Source organism: Populus euphratica, unplaced genomic scaffold, assembly GCF_000495115.2.
Source record: "Populus euphratica unplaced genomic scaffold, PopEup_1.0 scaffold429.1, whole genome shotgun sequence".
In the NCBI taxonomy this organism is placed as follows: domain Eukaryota; kingdom Viridiplantae; phylum Streptophyta; class Magnoliopsida; order Malpighiales; family Salicaceae; genus Populus; species Populus euphratica.
Window position 1 is genome coordinate 49,827 of NW_011500313.1, and position 20,144 is coordinate 69,970.

The 20,144-nt window shown below is 33.4% G+C and overlaps 2 protein-coding genes across 3 annotated transcripts; both read left to right on the top strand.

The window, feature by feature from the left end:
* The first annotated feature begins 7,836 nt into the window (after positions 1-7,836).
* Positions 7,837-13,108, top strand: LOC105113518 (aspartic proteinase-like). 2 transcript variants are annotated; one of them, XM_011009722.1, is made up of 14 exons: positions 7,837-7,890; positions 8,610-8,983; positions 9,064-9,124; positions 9,560-9,654; positions 9,737-9,849; positions 9,936-10,104; positions 10,208-10,247; positions 10,442-10,506; positions 11,038-11,151; positions 11,281-11,345; positions 11,603-11,759; positions 11,889-12,008; positions 12,552-12,640; positions 12,772-13,108. In XM_011009722.1, the coding sequence occupies exons 2-14, from the start codon at positions 8,618-8,620 to the stop codon at positions 12,854-12,856; spliced, it is 1,539 nt and encodes a 512-aa protein (XP_011008024.1). In that variant the 5' UTR covers positions 7,837-7,890; positions 8,610-8,617; the 3' UTR covers positions 12,857-13,108. The 2 variants fall into 2 exon arrangements, with proteins under 2 accessions (XP_011008024.1, XP_011008023.1); XM_011009721.1 differs by lacking the exon at positions 7,837-7,890 and adding an exon at positions 7,902-7,990.
* Positions 13,109-17,451: 4,343 nt separating this feature from the next.
* Positions 17,452-20,075, top strand: LOC105113527 (mitogen-activated protein kinase kinase kinase ANP1-like). Its single transcript, XM_011009730.1, has 4 exons — positions 17,452-18,907; positions 19,488-19,519; positions 19,612-19,673; positions 19,863-20,075. Exons 1-4 carry the CDS (start codon positions 17,595-17,597, stop codon positions 20,073-20,075), a joined length of 1,620 nt encoding a protein of 539 aa, XP_011008032.1. The 5' UTR covers positions 17,452-17,594.
* The last annotated feature ends 69 nt before the right edge of the window (positions 20,076-20,144 follow it).

Sequence of the window (20,144 nt, forward strand, 5' to 3'; positions counted from 1 at the left end):
TATATATATATATATATATATATATAGATATATATGAGATTGTGATCTTCGATTACCCTTTGCACAGCTTTCAGGAAGATGAGAAGAAAAAAGGAACCAAGGATTGAGAAAATACTTTCAACTATCAATAGTTAATTTGTGCCCTTACTATTTTCATCATAAATGCGAGTGGGTTCTGGGTCTTGTTCAGCCTCATGCCCCCACATCACTATTAGATCTGAAATTGGATTTGTTTTTTGTTTTTTTTTTTCATGAAAGATTTAAGCATGGTGTCCTTAATAGAGATCGTACAAAAAATAACTTGTTCATGCATCTCAAAAGGAAAGATCATTCATCTAATTAATGATGTAGATAGAAAGAAATTGCCACGTGTAAATAGTTTATATAAAGCAAATCAATAACGTTTACTCATGAAGATTCATGAATCAAATCAATCAGATTACGATTACGTACGTATACTACAATAATGAACTACAATATTACGAGGATGCCCATAGATAGTTTGGATCCACCTAAATCTAGTTGTTGTATTGAATATTGTTTTTCTAGAAGAGAAAATGACATTTTGATGCATACAAAAACTAAAAACTATAGCACAACAACGAGGATTGCAAATGTGAGTCATGAATTCACAATTTATTTTCTGAAATGTTTTTTTAGGAGGTTTATAAAACCTTTAAATATATAAAAAAAAACTCTATATTTACTAAAAAATAGCTAGAAATCTGAAAATAAAAAGGGAATTAAACATGGATCAAAAGGCACATAAAAATAACAAAACTAACCTAAATAAAAATACCTAGCCCTAAAATTTAATTATGAAACACCCAAAGGTTCAATTAATGATGTTATGGTTGTGTATTAGAAAAATAACCATAGAATTACATGAAAAAATTTAAAACTAATTCAACAACCGGATCTCTTGCTATTACAGTTTTTAGGTGTTAATATTATTTGATGTGATCAGATATTCTCTTGAATCTAGATAAGTTTTGGTTGTCCATAAAAATATCTATTAAATTATTTATATAATATATTAGGATAAAATCCTCATTTAATATTATTAATTTACATACTCAAAACTTTTTTTTTCTACATCACATATTATCGAACTATAAACTAAGATAACAAATTAATATCTTTAAGCATAGCTTGAATTATTATTTATGAAAGTTAAAGGTTAAACATATGTAATATCTCATATCAGCAGGTGAGAGAGTGGTAGTTGATCTTATTAAAATGCTGGTTGCCAACATTTTAAATGCCTTTTGAGGTATCGGGCTCAAATGTGAACTCACATTACTAGGAATAAAATTATGAGGATAGTAAGACTCAAAATAAACAATATATGACAGACTGTTATATTTGATATTAGAGTCGATCTCACTAGCTATTCAGTTTTGTCGCTGGGGTTTTCAAGCTCCTTAAGGGTGGTGGATTGTAATATTTCATATCGACGGGTAAGAGAGTGGTATTTGATCTTATTAAAAGTACTGATTGCTAACTTTTTATATTTATTTTGAGGTGTCAAGCTTGTATGTGAGCTCGTATTATTATGAATAAAACTATAATGATGTTAAGATTCAAAATAGACAGTATATGATAGATTCAATCAAACTCTTATAATATATCTCTCATGCAGATCAAGATGCATATATGAACTTCATTGATATTTTTAATGCTTCATCTGGAAAAGAGACCAAAGATGAATGCTAGAGTTGAACTTAATTTTCAGGCAAATATCAACGGTGGCAGAGGAGAAGGCCAATTGATGGATGCTGTAGTTGAAACATTTTATTGCTTTTTTTTTTTTTTTCTTCTTATGGGGCAATGTGCAGGCCTTCTCAAAGGATCCATCGATGCCATACTGCACGCATTGAGAGTCCATACCAATTGGATTTGAAGGACTAATTGATATAAAGCTTAGGGCATTGGTTTGATTCCCAAGTGCACGGCCCAAAAAAAGGCCTACTTATTGGTTCGGGCCTTTGGGTTTAAAATTTAAAGCATCTCTGTTGATGTATTTGAGGTACACGTGTATCTTAAAAGAGTTCCCCCTCATATGATCTACGTTGTCGTATTAAATACCTAGTCTGAATGGTTTAATCCCATTCAATATCTAGTCGGATGACGTGTATCCCTCTTTATAACACGTACACACAAAGTTTTAAATGGAGGTCGGGTAAAATTTATTTATTTTTATTTAAAATTATATATATATATATGTATTGTTTTGATATATATTGAAAGTGATTTAAAAAAAATAAAGAAATATTAATAATAAAAAACAATCATTAAAACACTCACCAATACCTCCTTAATTAATCATCAATAGATATCCGTAACTCAGTTATTAGACACACCCCAACAGTGAAATATCAACCTCCGCACCTAGAACTTGAGAGCTCGTATGGCTGGACGTTGGATTGAGAACATCATCTTCTAGCAGTAGGATTCATTAAAATATAGACATACCATCATGGTAAGAAACAAGTAGCCTAAGTAAAACTCGAAACAAAAAGCTCACAAAATGGTTGGATTTTACAGTGATTTTCCCAGTTTCCACCGCGTTTTAGTTCTTACCGATCCAAAAGAGAAGAGGAGGAGGAGGAGGAATGCTTGTCCTGACCAAGCACACTACACATTTGAAGGGTTTTTTTTTTTTTCTGTTTTGGATGACGAACTCGATGTTTTTGTTAATGGTTCGCTCATGAAAACAACATATTTTCCCTTCCTTCGCCATCCTGAGAGACAATACAATTCTTGCACTCAACAAGTAGCTAGTCTTCACTTACGGAAGCTAGCTAGCTAGCCATCTGGCATGATCATTGCTTGAACACGCGAGTTGAAATTAATGGACTTGCTTGCAGGCAACAATTTAATTAGCTTCATAAGGGCTAATGCTCAGCCATGCATTGATTAATGAAGGAGTGGTCAGTCCCTTTTTCTTTATTTATTTATGTTTAATTATCGACCTGTCTCTTATTTATGTATTATGCACACACGTGCAGTAAGAATCGGGCACTAACAATAAATTAAATATCCTCAGTACTCAACAAGAAATCTCGAAGGATGAAGTGACTTGCGGTAACAGAGGCTCTGGTGCTGCTGTTTATGAATGTGATTTCATCTGTATTTTTTAAAATTTTAATTATTTTAAATTTAATATGTTTTGTATATTTTGAATTATTAAAAATAATTTTTTAAAAATAAAAAAATATCATTAACATTTATTTCAACATGAAAAATTATTTAAAAAAAAATTATTATCACACTACTAAATACATTTTAAATAGATTTATTTAAAAAAATTAATGTCAGCTTGAAATCTTGATAAAATGGTAAGTTAGCTTAATAAAAAAATTCAATATTAGTTTGTAAAAATTTATTTTTAAATTTATCAATTTTTTCTTGTTTATGCCCAATTTTTGAAACATAACAAAGTTTGGTTATGGATATCATAATTCTCTTATCAATCTTAATCTCATATTATAAATTAACTCAGTTAATTTATGCTTGATGAATCAATATGGATTTTTATTTTGAAATAATATTATTTTAAATTTTTAATAAAAATTAATAGTATTTTAAAAATAATGTTATGACAGATAAAAAAATTAAAAATCTTTAGAATTCATCTAAATAAAACAATTGAATCGTTGGTTGATTTAGCGGTTATCTAAGATTGATCAAACTAATTTTCAATTTGATTTAAAAATAAAAAAATTATAGTTTATTATTATTATTTTTAAAGCATAGAAGATATCTTGAAATTCAAGGTTAATTCATGATATCAAACTCAAAGAAATATAAAAAGAGAAACCACACACCATTGTGGTCACTTGATTCAAGCCACAGGCTTGTAAATGGAAGCAAGGTGTCGCGTGTAAAGGCAACCAAATTGCATGCTTTGAATTTAGCAACGGAATTATCCGTATCCGTTGCTAAATTCAGATGCTAACAGCCCCTGTTTTCTGTAGTGTGAAAACAACATGTTTTCCCTTCCTTCCCCATCCTGAGATACAATACAATTCTTGCACTCAACAAGTAGCTACTCTTCAATTACGGAAGCTAGCTAGCTAGCCATCTCGCATGATCATTGCTTGAACATGCGAGTTGAAATTAATGGACTTGCTTGCAGGCAACAATTTAATTAGCTTCATAAGGGCTAATGCTCAGCCATGCATTGATTAATGAAGGAGTGGTCAGTCCCTTTTTCTTTATTTATTTATGTTTAATTATCGACCTGTCTCTTATTTATGTATTATGCACACACGTGCAGTAAGAATCGGACACTAACAATAAATTAAATATCCTCAGTACTCAACAAGAAATCTCGAAGGATGAAGTGACTTGCGGTAACAGAGGCTCTGGTGCTGCTGTTTATGAATGTGATTTCATCTGTATTTTTTAAAATTTTAAATTTAATATATTTTGTATATTTTAAATTATTAAAAATAATTTTAAAAACTAAAAAAAATCATTAACATTCAATTCAACATGAAAAATTATTTTAAAAGAAATCATTACCACACTACCAAATATATTCTAAATAAATTTATTTTAAAAAAATTAATATTAACTCGAAATCTTAATAAAATGGTAAGTTGGCTTAATAAAAAATTTAATATTGATTTATAAAAATTTATTTTTAGATTTATCAATTTTTTCTTGTTTATGCTCAATTTTTTAAGCATCACAAAATTTGGTTATAAATATCATAATTCTTTTATCGGTCTTAATCTCATATTATAAATTAATTCATTTAATTTATGCTTGATGAATTAATATGAATTTTTATTTTGAAATAATATTATTTTAATTTTTTAATAAAAATTAATAGTATTTAAAAAAAATGTTATGACAGATAAAAAAAATTAAAAATCTTTAGAAATGATCTAAATAAAACAATTGAATCGTTGGTTGATTTAGCGGTTATCTAAGATTGATCAAACTAATTTTCAATTTGATTTAAAAATTAAAAAAAATTATAGTTTATTATTATTATTTTCAAAGCATAGAAGATATCTTGAAATTCAAGGTTAATTCATGAAATCAAACTCAAAGAAATATAAAAAGAGAAACCACACACCATTGTCGTCACTTGATTCAAGCCACAGGCTTGTAAATGGAAGCAAGGTGTCGCCTGTAAAGGCAACCATATTGCATGCTTAGCTGAGATGTCAGCTTCTCTCTTGTAATGCCACCCAGCATAATCCTTCGCCACGTTACCCATGCTCTTTTATCCCATGATCAGCCACGTTGGACAGCATCCCAACTATATCATGCCCTTAATCACCGTTCATCTCATTTTATCATGCCCTTAATCACCGTTCATCTCATGATCAACGGCTAATATGGATTGTGAAAAACCATCTAGTAAAGTATGGATCCCTTATTTTATATGCTTTATCTTAGCTTGTTTTGAGCCTTTCAATGAGGGCAAAAGACGAGAATATCGTGCGTTCGGAACGTGGATTCCTTGATGGTTTAAGGACAATTTGGTCCTTGAAGCTAACCAACTCTCACAAATTGACCCCCATTTCCCCAGATATTTACGGAAAAGTCCTTGGACTTTGATTTTAGAATTATGGGCATCCCTTCATCAGAGTCCGTCCATATTAAAGCCTTTTAAAAAATTTCAACTTTGTTTAATCATGTAAAACGCTGTCAAACATGCCGATAATAGTCATAAATATTGGTATTACTTAGCAATGTCATTTAGGATTTGAATCACCATTATGCAAGAAACAAATATTTCTTATTATTTCATTGTTAAGCTATATGAAATATTTAATTAAAGTTTGACCAAAGATATATGAAATATTTAATTAAAGTTTGAACTAGAAAAGATTTAGATCTCGTATGTTTTTATGACTTGAAATTTTTTTTGCAAAAATTTGATTTTTTTAACTTCAAATTAAGTTCTTTTAAATATTTTTAAATTATTTTGATATATTAATGTTAAAAATAATTTTTTTAAAAAAATATTATTTAAATGCATTCTCGAATGAAAATTACTTTAAAAAGCATTCGTTGCCACAATGTTAAACAAGTTCTTGTATTTGGTATTGTAATAGCTTTTGTGGTTGTTATTTGAAAAAAAAATATTTTATAAAAAATACTTTTAGTTAAAGCTGATTTGACATTTATATATATTTAATTAAAATTATGATTGAAATTGAGGTTAAATAAAAAATAGTTTAATGTGTTTGGTTAAACATGATTTTCAAATTGAAATTATAAAATAATTATAATATATATATATAAAATATTAATGGTTTTTAATTTAAATATTGTAAATTTAACTACCATTATCATATCATTAAATAAATAATACATTATATCAAATATTTTTTTATTATTTCATTAACTTATCTAAAATTTTATCACGTATAAAATTTATTTGATAAGAACTATAGTTTTCATGGTTTTTGAAGCATGTAAGAAAATCAGGTAAAATATCATCAGAAACAAAATTGAAATTGCGCTTGAATTTCACAAATGCTACATCATCATGCGATATTTTTCTAATTCATGTAATGTTATTAAATAAAATTATACACTAGTTTTTTGAGTAAAATACAATTTTAAAAAAATAATTTTTTTTCTAGGTCGTACACAATCTAATGAGCACTGAAAATACTATTCATATGAATAGTGTCCAAATAAATTATTCACCTAACAAATTTAAAAAATAGCTCTCAGCTGCTTTGTGAAAATTGGCTATTTCAACTCAAGATATATGGATTTTATATAAATAATCAAATGCTTTTTAACATTATTAAACATGATATTTAGGTGTTTTATTTTAAAAGCTAAAGTTATCGCATAAACAAATATTTTTTTAATCCTAATATATAAAAGTTGATTTTATATTATCTTGTTGCAAAATCAAATAGAAAATGGAAGGTAATGTTGTAATAATACTATAAAATATTATTTAAAATTTTTTTTTTCCTTATGTGACATGAGAATCTATCTTTTTTTTTAAAAAAAGAGAGTAGATAATAATATATATTCAAACACATAAAATTGTTTTTTTCCCTTATGTGACATGAGAATCTATCTTCTTTTTTTAAAAAAAAAAGAGTAGATAATAATATATATTCAAACACATGGCTATTTTCAGTTTCATATAGAAAAATATAAGAACTAATCTTAATGATAACCATATTCAAGATTTTTAAACTAAATTTAGTAACTTAATTTGGAAATCTTGTAGTGATTTAAACTTGTTGTTGGAGTGGTTATTGAGTCAAACTTATATAATTAGCTTATAACTAATCAACTAATAAGACATTACTAGCTTATAAAAAATAATAAACTTGAATTAATTATACCATATAGTTATACTATATAATTAGCTTTATTATATTATAATCTTTATTAGTGGACCCATCATAAGCTTAAAACAAGAAAACAAAAATAACATAAGGAGTACTGCAGCAAGCATGCTCAACAGTTCCTCTCATTGTTCTGGGATAGAAAGTTTAAGGACTTAACTGAGACTTTCTCATAATAAAAGGATTAGAATGTAATAAAACCAAATTACAAAGACCAAAAAGGATTCAGCAGTCAGAAGAATCCAAAATCAATGGTTAAAACCTGTAGAATCTATGCATTCAACAGCTTAAAAAAATTTTAAATTTTAAATTTTAAATACTTAAAAAAATTTTAAATTTTAAATTAATATTTTTATATTTTTAAATCATTTTAATATATTAATATTAAAAATAAATTTTAAAAAATAAAAAAAATCATTTTAATATAATTTAAAAACAAAAAATATTTTAAATAACGACATAAAAAATACTCTCAAACGTCACTTACACTTCGAAAGATACCAGGTAGCTTAGCTGGGCCCTTGTGAGTCTAAGAAGTTGACAGGTCAGTGCTCTCCTTGTTTCTATATAGTCTCCTCTCTGCTCCTGTTCGGCTTCTGTGACACACGCTATCTCTCCTTTTTCTTTTTGGCTTTCCATAATCTGTGAGCATCTTTAAATTTTTTTCTTGACAACCCATTTTTATTAATGTGTTTTTGTGATTATTTTTGGTAAAAAGTTAGTTTTTTTTTGCGTGGTGGTTGTTAATTTTTAACTTGTTTCTTTGTTTTGATTAACTTTTTTTTGTAAGTTTGATTAAAGCTGGTTGGAATTTGGATTATGCTGTTAAATTAGAGTTAGTTTGAGTCAGCTTGCTTCTCCTTTTGTGTACTGAAGTGGGTTTCAGTAAAGTTTCTTTCTTTGTTTTGGAATGAAGAGCTAGGTGCTGATTATTTTCTGCTTTGGTGTAGTTGAGGCTTGAATAGGCATAAAGGGTTTGGAAGTTTTGATCTTTTACTTTATTAGTTTTGTAGAAGTGTAAAGATTGAATAAAGAATTGAGCTTTACTTGAGCCAAGATCATGCAGTGGAGAACTGTTGTTTCTGAGTGAAATTTCGTGACTTTATGTTAGACTTTTGATTTATGATTATTAAACTCGATATTAGCCTTTTTCTTGATTTTGCATGTTAATCACTTTGGATTAATGTGATTGATCATATTGGTTATTGTGTTTTCTGAATTGGACTTCTTTTTTTTTTTAATTTTGTTAATGTGAATTTACAGGTGTAAAAATGGGAGTGAACTTGAAAGCAATTGGGGGGTTTGTGCTTCTTTCATATTTGTTGTTTGCTGTGGTATTATCCGAGTCAAATGATGGTATGCTTAGAATTGGATTAAAAAAGGTGAAATTTGATAAGAACAACCGGATTGCTGCACGGTTTGATTCCCAAGAGGCTTTGAGAGCTTCTATTAGGAAGTATAATCTCCTTGGTAATCTTGGAGAATCTGAGGATACTGATATTGTTGCTTTAAAGAACTATTTTGATGCTCAGTACTATGGTGAGATTGGTGTTGGGACTCCTCCTCAGAAATTCACAGTGATTTTTGACACTGGTAGCTCCAATTTGTGGGTGCCATCATCTAAGTGCTATTTGTCGGTGAGTTTATGCATGTATTTTTTTTTGTGTTCGTTATATTTGCGTATCAAATAGATTAATGGTTTCACTTTGCTATGCAGGTTGCATGCTACTTCCATTCCAAGTACAACTCTGGAAAGTCGAGTTCCTACAAGAAGAATGGTTTGGTTCCTTGCTATCAAAGAATTTATTAATTTTTTTTTTGGCTGTTTGTTCTATAAGAAGACATTTTATCCTGTTAATTTGTATGTGGTGCATTGAAGTTTTATCAAGAATGTTTAGGTCCGTAGGAAATATGGAAATGCTGCATGTTAATTACTTTCTTAGGTATGTGGTTGTCATGATGAGCTACTATGTATACATGCTAACATTAGCTAGGAACTAAGGATGCGATGCTATCATTATAATCCTAGGAACTAGGGATGCTATCATTGTAATCCTTAACCATACAATGCAGCACTAGCTACAATTTTTTAGTCTAAATCGCTTGTCATTCTGCAGTTGCATGAGCTGTTTGGCTGGGAAACTATCATTTGATGTGATTACTCTTTTTTTTTTTCCCTCTTGAAACTGAGTCTATTATGATGAATTTTTCAGGAAAGAGTGCTGAAATTCAGTATGGCAGTGGATCCATTTCTGGTTTCTTCAGTATTGATGCTGTCGAAGTTGGTAACCTGGTTGTGAAAGATCAGGTAGTGTTGTGCCTTGCAACTTATTTGCATGTTATTACATGGTGTGATGAGTCTGTTCTCACTCCTGTTTTTGAATTTTAAGGAATTTATTGAGGCAACTAAGGAGCCTAGTATCACATTTTTGGTGGGCAAGTTTGATGGTATTTTGGGACTTGGGTTCAAAGAAATTGCAGTAGGAGGTGCTGTTCCAGTCTGGTACGTGTCTTATCTCTTAGTTCTCATTGATTATCTAAACCTTTTTTATGGTTTGTGTTTGAGTTGACATATTGCATTTTGAACAGGGACAACATGATTAAACAGGGTCTTATCAAGGAACCGTTATTTTCTTTTTGGCTTAACCGCAATGCGGATGATGAAGAAGGGGGAGAAATTGTATTTGGTGGGATGGACCCAAATCATTACAAGGGCAAGCACACATATGTTCCTGTGACACAGAAAGGCTATTGGCAGGTTGTTGGCTGTAACCTTTTCTTTTCTTGGGGTTCTAAATATATGTCATCTGTATTTTTCAATTATTTTTCTCATTTTGTTGTATCATAATTCCTGTTCATAGTTCGACATGGGTGATGTCATTGTTGGTGATAAATCAACCGGTATGTTCTCTCTCAGTACCTGCACTTTTTATATAGAAACTCACATATACCAGCAGGGCAAAGCTCAATAAGATATATTTTATATATCTACAGCTACAATTATCCTTTTGTCATTATGTATATGTGCTCTCTTGCATATGATTTATACTAACTCTCATTATATGGTCTAATTACCTAAGGATACTTCTATTCAGGGTATTGTGCTGGTGGTTGTGCTGCAATTGCGGATTCTGGAACTTCCTTGTTGGCAGGTCCAACGGTATGAACAATACTTCAGCTTGTTGGATGTGTACTTGTTGATATCTTATTCAGTACAATTTGATAGCTAACTGTTTAACTATCCTATTTTTTTTCCATTGGGTTGAAGTTATGTTGATTGCCTAGAACAGAATGGATGAAAATGTGAAGCTATTAATGCTTTTTACCCTGTTGGTTTGAAGATTTAAAGATGAGTTCATTCTCTAGTGTTTTCTTGCCCTGCTCTGGATATAACTTCTGATATGGATTCTGACTTTGAATTGTAATTTCATATGGTGGCTTTTAATGTGATTTTTTTTGTAATTTTTTTAATGTACCTGGAATATCTTGACAATGTTCACTTTTGTCATTTGACCTAGCATTCTAATAGGCTTCTAAGACTCTAAAGTTGGGGCATAGACTTTGAAAATAATAAATTTTGATGCAAAGCATTTATAGGAAAAATGAGAATCTTCTATGATGGAGGTCCATGATTCTGCTGTCAATTTTCTTGTGCATAAATATTTTGGTGGTCTGTGTTATTTTTTTTCAGGCTATAATTACCATGATAAATCATGCCATTGGAGCCTCTGGAGTGGTTAGCCAGCAATGCAAGGCTGTAGTTTCACAGTATGGGGAAGTCATTATGGATTTGCTGCTGTCCGAGGTGATACTGGCCTTGTATTTCAGATGTTTGATTTCTGAAACCCTGGCTGATAAAAATCTTACGTGAGAAAATGGGTGTAGTCAGCATCTATTTATGGATTTGTTTGTGTTCCTTCATATGTATTTACAGGTACAGCCAAAGAAGATCTGCTCTCAAATTGGACTCTGCACATTTGATGGAACCCGTGGCATAAGGTTGGGCTCTAAAGATGTTCTCTTCTTATGCTTATGCTTATGCTTTCACAGTTTTACCAGGAGGCATTACTTTTTCTCCTGGATAAAACCCCCTTCTGCTATTTTTTTTTTAATAAGTACAAGAAAATTCATGAAAGTCAACACAATTTCATGGAAGCGAATTCTTGCCTCCATGCATGTTGCTGCTTTTGTTACTAGAAAGGTTTACTGTGTGTTGTGAATAGGCAGTTAACTTAGACGTTTGTGATTTTGCTTAGCATGGGCATTCAGAGTGTGGTGGATGAGGGCAATGACAAGTCATCTGGTGTTCTTGGTAATGCTATGTGCTCTGCTTGTGAAATGGCAGTTTTCTGGATGCGAAGCCAGCTTCAGCAGAACCAGACACAAGATCATGTATTGGACTATGCCAATCAGGTGAATTAAATGACTTTGTACTTTATCTATTAACCACTGCAAAAAATTATTGAACTTCATCAATCAGGTGTGATACATGCATTGTTCCCTAATATGCTTCTCTTGCTGATACCTGTGATAATTTCACAGCTCTGTGAACGTGTTCCAAACCCGACAGGACAATCAGCTGTTGACTGTGGAAGTGTTTTTTCAATGCCTACAATTGCCTTCACCATTGGAGGCAAAGAGTTTGAGCTTGCCCCAGAGGAGGTATGACAGCTGAACCCAGTCTTACCGTTCATGCTATCAAGGGATGTTTCCCTTTTTTTTCCTACTTCCTTGAAATTATGCATTTTTAACTGATTTTGAAATACACAAGTTGGTGAAATGCAACCATCTATTCATCTTAATAATGAGGTATCACTGGATCTATTCATCTTAATAATGAGGTATCACTGATTGCAAAATTGTGATGTTTTGATTCATTGTTGCGAACATTCTTCTAAGGACTGCCACTTGTGCTAGGATGATAGTCTTTATGGACATTTTAACAGGACTATATTAATGTAATTATATTTGGATGGATATCTATAGTCTAAAAGTTTATATCTAGTAGTAATGGCATTGTCCAACAAAGGCCTCAGGTAGAATTTGGATACAGCCCACCTTTCCTCCATAGGAGCATGAAGTGCTCCTATTGAATATGCAACACAACTTACTATTACACGAATCAATGCCCCTTAAATGTGCTAAATATATCAACCGTGTATATTAATTCGTAGAACTGATGGCACTTTCCTGCTTCATGTTCAGTACATTCTCAAGGTTGGCCAAGGTTCAGCGGCCCAGTGCATCAGTGGCTTTACTGCTATGGATATACCCCCTCCTCGTGGACCTCTTTGGTATATTATTTTCTAATCAGACCTTCTTAAGGATTCTAGAACTAGTTTTGCTTGCTTTAACGCCTTATCCATGATCATGGATGGTCATAATGTTCCTTTAAATCTCACTTATTGATCTTTCCACAATCCAGGATACTGGGAGATGTTTTCATGGGACGCTACCATACTGTCTTTGATTCTGGAAAGCTTAGAGTTGGATTTGCCGAGGCAGCGTAAAGGATTTGTCTTTGGGGTCCTTGTCTCAAATTCCTCCCCTTTATCAACTAATATGTAATGTATGGACTCACTGGCGAATATGAAAGTGCTGGCCGCGGCTTTAAATAAGTAGTTTTTCTTGTAGATATTTGCTTGCTTGCTTCCTTCTTTCAAGTTTTAGTAGCAGAGATTGATGCAGTAGAAAGTGACATGAAGTGAATGTGGGTTCAGGTTCCGTGTGCCTTCCCCCCCTTAATCCATGCAGTTATCTGAGCTCTTGTCCAGGTTATTCCATAATCTATCCTAAGCATAGAGGGCAAGGAATAAATGGCCTTAAGACAGTTAGGTTAAATTTAAATCGATATATTTCCAGCGGGCTCTTGGAAATGACTACTGGTTTTCTGGCATAAATATAATATCTTTGATTTACAGGCCCATTGATTTCGAAAGTTTAATCTGTTCAGGTTTAGGTTGGTATCAGACTCTGGCTTCTAGTCTTCTCTCTAGTAATAATCTTTCTAGTTTTTCATCACGAGGACAGTTGTTTCTTTGTTTTTTTGGCTTTCCTAGTTTCACCAGAGATGTTAAAGCATGAATATAGCTTTGTGGGGGCATGGAAAGTTAGTCTAGTTTATGGGAAATGCCATTCCATTACTGATAATAGCTCCACTCAATAATGGCATTGCAAGAACTTAAAATGGAACTCTCCACTTGAGAGCTATTATAACCATCTGCACTAAATGTTGATTTCGTAGTATGTTTGGTCAGTAGTGGTTTATGTTCATTTTGCCTGTGTTTGGTGAATATTCATCAGACTAGGTCTAGACCGTCAGACCAGGTCCAGACGGACTTGGAAAAGGGTTTAGGTTAATGAGTTTTTACGGACTGGGTTAATATTAATTTGGGTGAAGTCTCGAGTTATGAGTTTTCTAGGTTAAATAACCGGGCTGGATTTGGTGGTTTAATAACTATGGTTTGGTGTGTATTGAACTATCGGCTGGATTCTTGTCCTATGCCCGATCTCTTCCTCCATCAACATTCGAGCCGAGACAGCATGTGTTTGGTGTGTATTGAACTATCAGCTGGATTCTTGTCCTATGTCCGATCTCTTCCTCCATCAACATTCGAGCCTTGCTCGCTAAACATGTCACAAGAATTTCCATGTATTCGAGTGTTGTTTGCTCACCAAACACGTCTCATGAACTTCTTTATAGAATAGGGATGAGCTCGCGTGTCCTTCAATGCTCTTCCTGGCTTGCTGCTCCCAATCAAGCAAATCATGCCACTTTTCATTTACACATATTGTCTGGTCACCAAAGCACTGATTGTCCGCACGCGTGCTGCCTCCCCAACTGCCAGTTCTGATGGTCCTTTTCTTGGTAGTTAAGCACGAAAGAAACTGGCAGGTGAGGTTGAAAGTGAGGTAGAAAGACAAGACAGGCATGCAAAATATGTTTCTTAACAGTCTAAAGCACTTCCTGTAGTTATCGGATAGTCCAAGAGTGAAGACTAAGATCACTCTGTCAAAGAAACCGCACTGCCTTGCTATGGTCAATTATTGATAGAACCCTTTTTTTTTTTGATGATGCATGTTTAGTTTAATGATCGAAGGTAATTGCTCTACCAGTTTTTTTTTTTTTTTTGATGATGCATGTTTATTTTAATGATCGAAGGTAATTGCTCTACCAGATCTGGACAAATACATGGATATTCAATTCCTCGGTCAATGGTTGCTACTGGCTAAAAGGCAATGGCACAACCCAACAACGGACAACAGGCACTGATGTAACTCCTTGATTTTTGTAATGAAAAACCTGAAAGCATAAAAAATGTCATCCCACTCCTGGAAGGGCAGGTAGCAACATAGTAGGTGGATGTCACCATGGTTCCAGTACCTTATAACACGTTTTCTGAATTTAATTTAATTTAAGGATTTAAATGAAAATTCATGTTTGAAATCTCTTTAAATATCAAGAATTGGATTTTAAAAGAAATTTAATTTCTAAAATAATAAAAAATAAATTAGAATGTCAACTCTTTTAATTTACAATTATAAAACTAGTCTTCTCAAAGTAATATTATTTTTAAATAAAAGTTATAAACAAAGTAATAAAAGCGAGTTAACTCATCTTATCTTCTCCGGTGATTGTTGAGGCCTGCGATCTATTTATGTCATAATACACAGAATATATCTAAACAGCTCAGACAATTAGCTTTTTGTTTCATCTCCTAGCAGGAATTTTATTCTTTTGCTAGCTTTTTCTCACTTTTTTTTCCGCCAGAAAGCATGGAATGATACTAAAGACAGCCGCCGGCTGTCCTGAAAACTTGTCAGCACATAGAAATTGCACCTGTGATCTTTGCTATTACAGTTGGTTGCTCTCTCGACAACTATCACTCTGCCAGCGAGCCCCTCTTAATCCCCTCTAGTTTTTTCCTGTTATAATCTTGTAATATACGCCTCATCCATTTCTTTTCCAATAAAAATATACATGTGATAAAAACAAAAATTGGAGATGTATAACCATCTAGGTGGTGGTCAAGTGGTAAAGACTTGGGACTAAGGGGTTTGCTCCCTCTGTGATCTCAGGTTCAAGTCCTTGGTTGCTCATATAATGGTCACTGGAGGCTTACATGATCGTTAACTTCAGAACCCGTGGGATTAGTCGTGGTGCGCACAAGCTGGCCCGGACACTCATGTTAATCTAAAAAAAAAAAGAAGAAGAACTGGAGATGTATTAAATTAATCGTATCGATAAGATATCAATAATAGTTAAACTGTTAGATTTAAACTTACCGACTTTTTGTCATAATCTAATTCAATTCACGATTTTAATGATATCAACTCACCCTCTCCATTAATCTATGAAATAAATCCCAGTGAGAGTGTATATCCTTATGCATAAAATAGTGAATTTCACATGAAATGTTTTTTCCTTGCATGTGAAGGAAAGCAATCAAAATCTAACTTTGTGAGTTCCAAGTATGAATGAGGTTGCAAAGGGCTGCTAGGAAGAGTCCAAAGCATGGCATCATCCTGAACAGCTACAACGTCTCTTCAAGATACTCGAATGTATCCTTGCTGTGTAAGGATCTTTCACTCCACTTTATGTAACTTTAATTTACACCCATCATCCATTCATCAGAACTAAAATGAAGAGTTTGATCTTTACTTTGAGAAGAACACGTACGTTAGACAAATGCACAGACAACTCATGGGTCCCAAACCCTTTACCGAAAGCCAAAGTATAAGAGCTGAAAGGAAGAGATATATTGAAGCCAAGGGATTGGTGGTTGGCACATGAAGAAAGCAACTTAACAGTTTGTGTTCCTTGGAAGGAACGTATGATGGATACCATAAGAGTGCACAAAGCAAGGACTCATCCTCCTAAAAGGTATCCCCGTAAAGAGAAAATATCATAGCCAATCAATAATTTATATATATAAATTTTAATTCAAGATATAATTGAACTTAAGTTTTAAATTTCTTTTTAAAAAATCATTAATTTAAATATCACAAACCTAGAGCTACTAGAATTTACCTTATCGTTCAGTTTAAAGTCTCAAAAAATAAATTGGAGTGTGCATAAATTAATCCAAACACTTACTATTATTAAAAAAAAAACCTTGTCGTAAATTAATCAGTTATTAATAAATTGTTCTAATATATTCACGTATACTGAGAAAATTCAAGAGAATTTAGATATAATTAATATGTGTGTTTTTAGTATTACATATCATTTGGAGTTTGATTTGACAAAAAGTTTTTAATCTAGGTATAATAGTGATTATTTTCTCAGGTCTTATTCAAATTATACTTCACATTTTAATACGAGAAACATCCATTAAACTCAAATCAATACCATTATCATCGAGAATCATTAATTTCAAGAGCAACCATCTCGATCCAATAATAGCTCCCTTCCATGCTCACTATCTTTGCTCATAAATGATTGCTAGCTGGAAGAATATTCCTTGACCAAATTAATTAGCATTGGATCCATGAACGTGGAGAAAGTCATTACAAAATAAAACCCTAATTATATTGACTTTTACTGCAAATTAATTATGACACTCCAACTTATAACTAATATTTATCTAGCTAGGTTCAAGGTATCAATAACATGGCATTATTGGAGGTTTTCCTTCTCATTGTCTATTACCATTAGAGAGACTTCAGTTTCAAAGTCAATAATTAACAATGGAGATTAAGCTTAAATCCACTGATCTATCCAACCACCTCTTATCGCCCAATCAACCTCTCTGAAGAATAGAATATCCCGTGCAATTGTGCCATATCCATTGTATGATCCCACACTCGTTCACAACGATGGAATTACCACAAATCATGCACGTTCTCACGTGGTGTCTCGTGAACAAAGCATATTGCGTAGCTAAGCTAAGCTAAGCTCAGCGTCAGGATTAAGCAATTGGCCTTCAAAAGCCGGCCAAAGCTTGCAACCCACCCGCTTCTCGACACGTGGAAGCGTCTATGTCTTGTTTAGAGAGAGAGAGAGAAACGGCGGCCGCCCATTGGCCACAAAATAAATATGCTAAAATAAAGTTTAATGAAGAAAGCCATGTTTCTTGCATTAAAGCCAAACGTACCAAACCAGACGCTTAAACTACTGTTTGCATATGTGCTGTGTGTGTGTGTGTGTGTGTATATATATATAATATAACTACCAATGCAGACAATTCAGCAAGCATAATACACATTCTTTAAATTTTGCCACACCCCCCCACCTTTCTCTCCAAAATGGACTGGACTAGAGGCCAAACCATTGGCCATGGCTCCTCGGCCACCGTCTCGATGGCCAAGGCCAGCCAGTCCGGTCAAGTCTTTGCGGTTAAGTCAGCTGAGCTATTGAAATCGGAGTCTCTCCAAAGAGAGCAAAGTATTCTTTCAACATTGAAGTGTCCACAAATTGTGGTGTACAAGGGGTGTGACATTACTAACGAGAATGGTAAGTTGTTCTATAATCTTTTCTTGGAGTACATATCCGGTGGCACGCTTATCGATGCGATTCGGGAGGGCGGAGGCTGTCTCGACGAGGCTATGATCAGATTGTATGCCCGGACGATTTTGCTTGGCCTTGAGTACCTTCATTGCAATGGTATAGTGCATTGTGACATTAAGGGTCATAATATTTTGGTCACCGGTGATGGGGCAAAAATTGCTGACTTGGGTTGCGCTAAGCGGGTTGATGAGGTGTCGGGGGATGACTTGAATACGACAGCTCCAATTGCAGGCACTCCGCTTTACATGGCACCTGAGGTGGCGCGTGGGGAGCACCAAGGGTTCCCAGCTGATATCTGGTCTGTCGGGTGCACCGTTGTTGAGATGGCTACCGGACAAGCTCCATGGGTAGATGTCTCAGACCCAGTTTCAGCCCTTTACCAAATTGGGTTTTCAGGTAACGTGCCAGAGATTCCAAGCTTCATGTCTAAGCAAGCCAAGGACTTTTTGAGCAAGTGCCTGAAGAGGGACCCAGGAGAAAGGTGGTCAGCCAGTGAATTGCTCAAACATGACTTCATTACCGAGGAGCCAAATTCTGCTTTCAAGGAGATTATTAGCAGCACAAATTTAGACACTCCAACATGTGTACTGGATCAAGTCTTATGGGACTCGATAGAGGAGTTAGAGACAACTTGGGATTTATCCCATGAAAGCCCTTCGGTCTCTCCAGTTGAAAGAATCAAGCAATTGACTGAAGGCAATGGAGAAGTGCCCAATTGGTCATGGGATGATAATTGGATCACGGTAAGAAGCAACGAACAAGAAACAGTTCCTTGTAGTGAGGATTATAACTTGGCGTATGCCAATGGCCACGTCGGCCATGGTGGGGCAGAGACAGCTTGGGCTAGCATGGAATATGACTTCGTCTTCTTTCTTAATGAACCCACGTGTATCAGTGGTAATAACACTAGCAGTAGTGGTAGTTGTGGCGAAGGTAGCAGGCATAAAATATTATTGATGCCTTGTGAATGTAGAAAAGGTACTTTATGTGGCAGTTCATATTTTTTGAAGGAAATAAACTTCGGTTTTCTACATGGCAATGCTTGCACATGGTTGATAAAAATACATATTTCCTCATAAATCACAGTTGTTAAATTTAGCTCCATAGTTGATCTGAGAAATTTGAAATCCAAACCTACTCAAGCTAATTTTTTTATTGAATAGGATAAAATAATAATTTGATTGATTTTTTTAATAATTTGATTAGTATAGTCAAATCCTATAAAATTAATATCAATAAAAAAAAAATTAAATAATGTTGGTGTAATGAGAACGACATTTACATAGGTTATTTCCAACTAAAAACTTAATTAATCAAGTCCGAGTGAATTGATTTCGTGTATCTTATTTTTTGTTATTTTCTAATTATCCCCTTTAATAAATCAATTTCTTTTTAAAAAATAAAAAGTCTGAGTGAATTGAAATAGTTTAATTGATTTGTAAAATTGATTATACCATTAATTATTATAAATTTATTAGTGATTATTATTGTAAATTATAAGCTATCTCTTTCCCATATGCAAATTGGAACACCATTGACATTTGTCGCAGCCCACCATGAAAAGCTAGCTAATTAGCTCTTTCAATGCATTTATTCTCTTGCTTCTCCGACTTGCCAGATATCAGTAATAGGGCACTTGGTGGTTGCAAGGACAGCATCACAGGTGAGGTGGAAAGAAAGTGCTATCTGCATTTTTTCCCCTAGGCATCGTACATTACTTAGTGCTCTTTGTTACACTTTCTCAGCGTTTATCAGGTGGGAATAGCTTTCCTGCATTGTTGAGGCCTGTATTCTTGTTCTTTGCTGCACCAAGCACGGCAAGTTTAGCTTGAACTCCATTTCTGGAGCTTTTTAATACTGCCTCAAAGATGCTGTCCTTTCTTCGTTCCAATTCATGCCTCTGGCAAGCTACGTTCAAAACTAGGGCTGTGACAATACCATATTTGTCCTGTGTGATGAAAAGTTTGCTTCAAATCTAATTTATCATTCTCTATGCTGTGTAACAGGCTTGTAGGCCAGTTCTTTTCAAGAAATCAATGAGAAAATTGACGGTTGCGTGGTGGGCTTATTCATCCACATTAACACTCCTGGCATCCGTTTCTGCTGAATATGCTAACGAGGTTAAAGGTCCTATAGCAACAGCAAAAGATGCTTGTTTTATCTGCACTATCAGTTCCGATCTTCCTTGGCTTGATGGTACTCGCCGTTATAAACACTGATAGGGATCTCCGTGAAACTGATCCTGCGCTCAATTGTAAATACTGATAATTTTTCCAGTATTTCAAAAA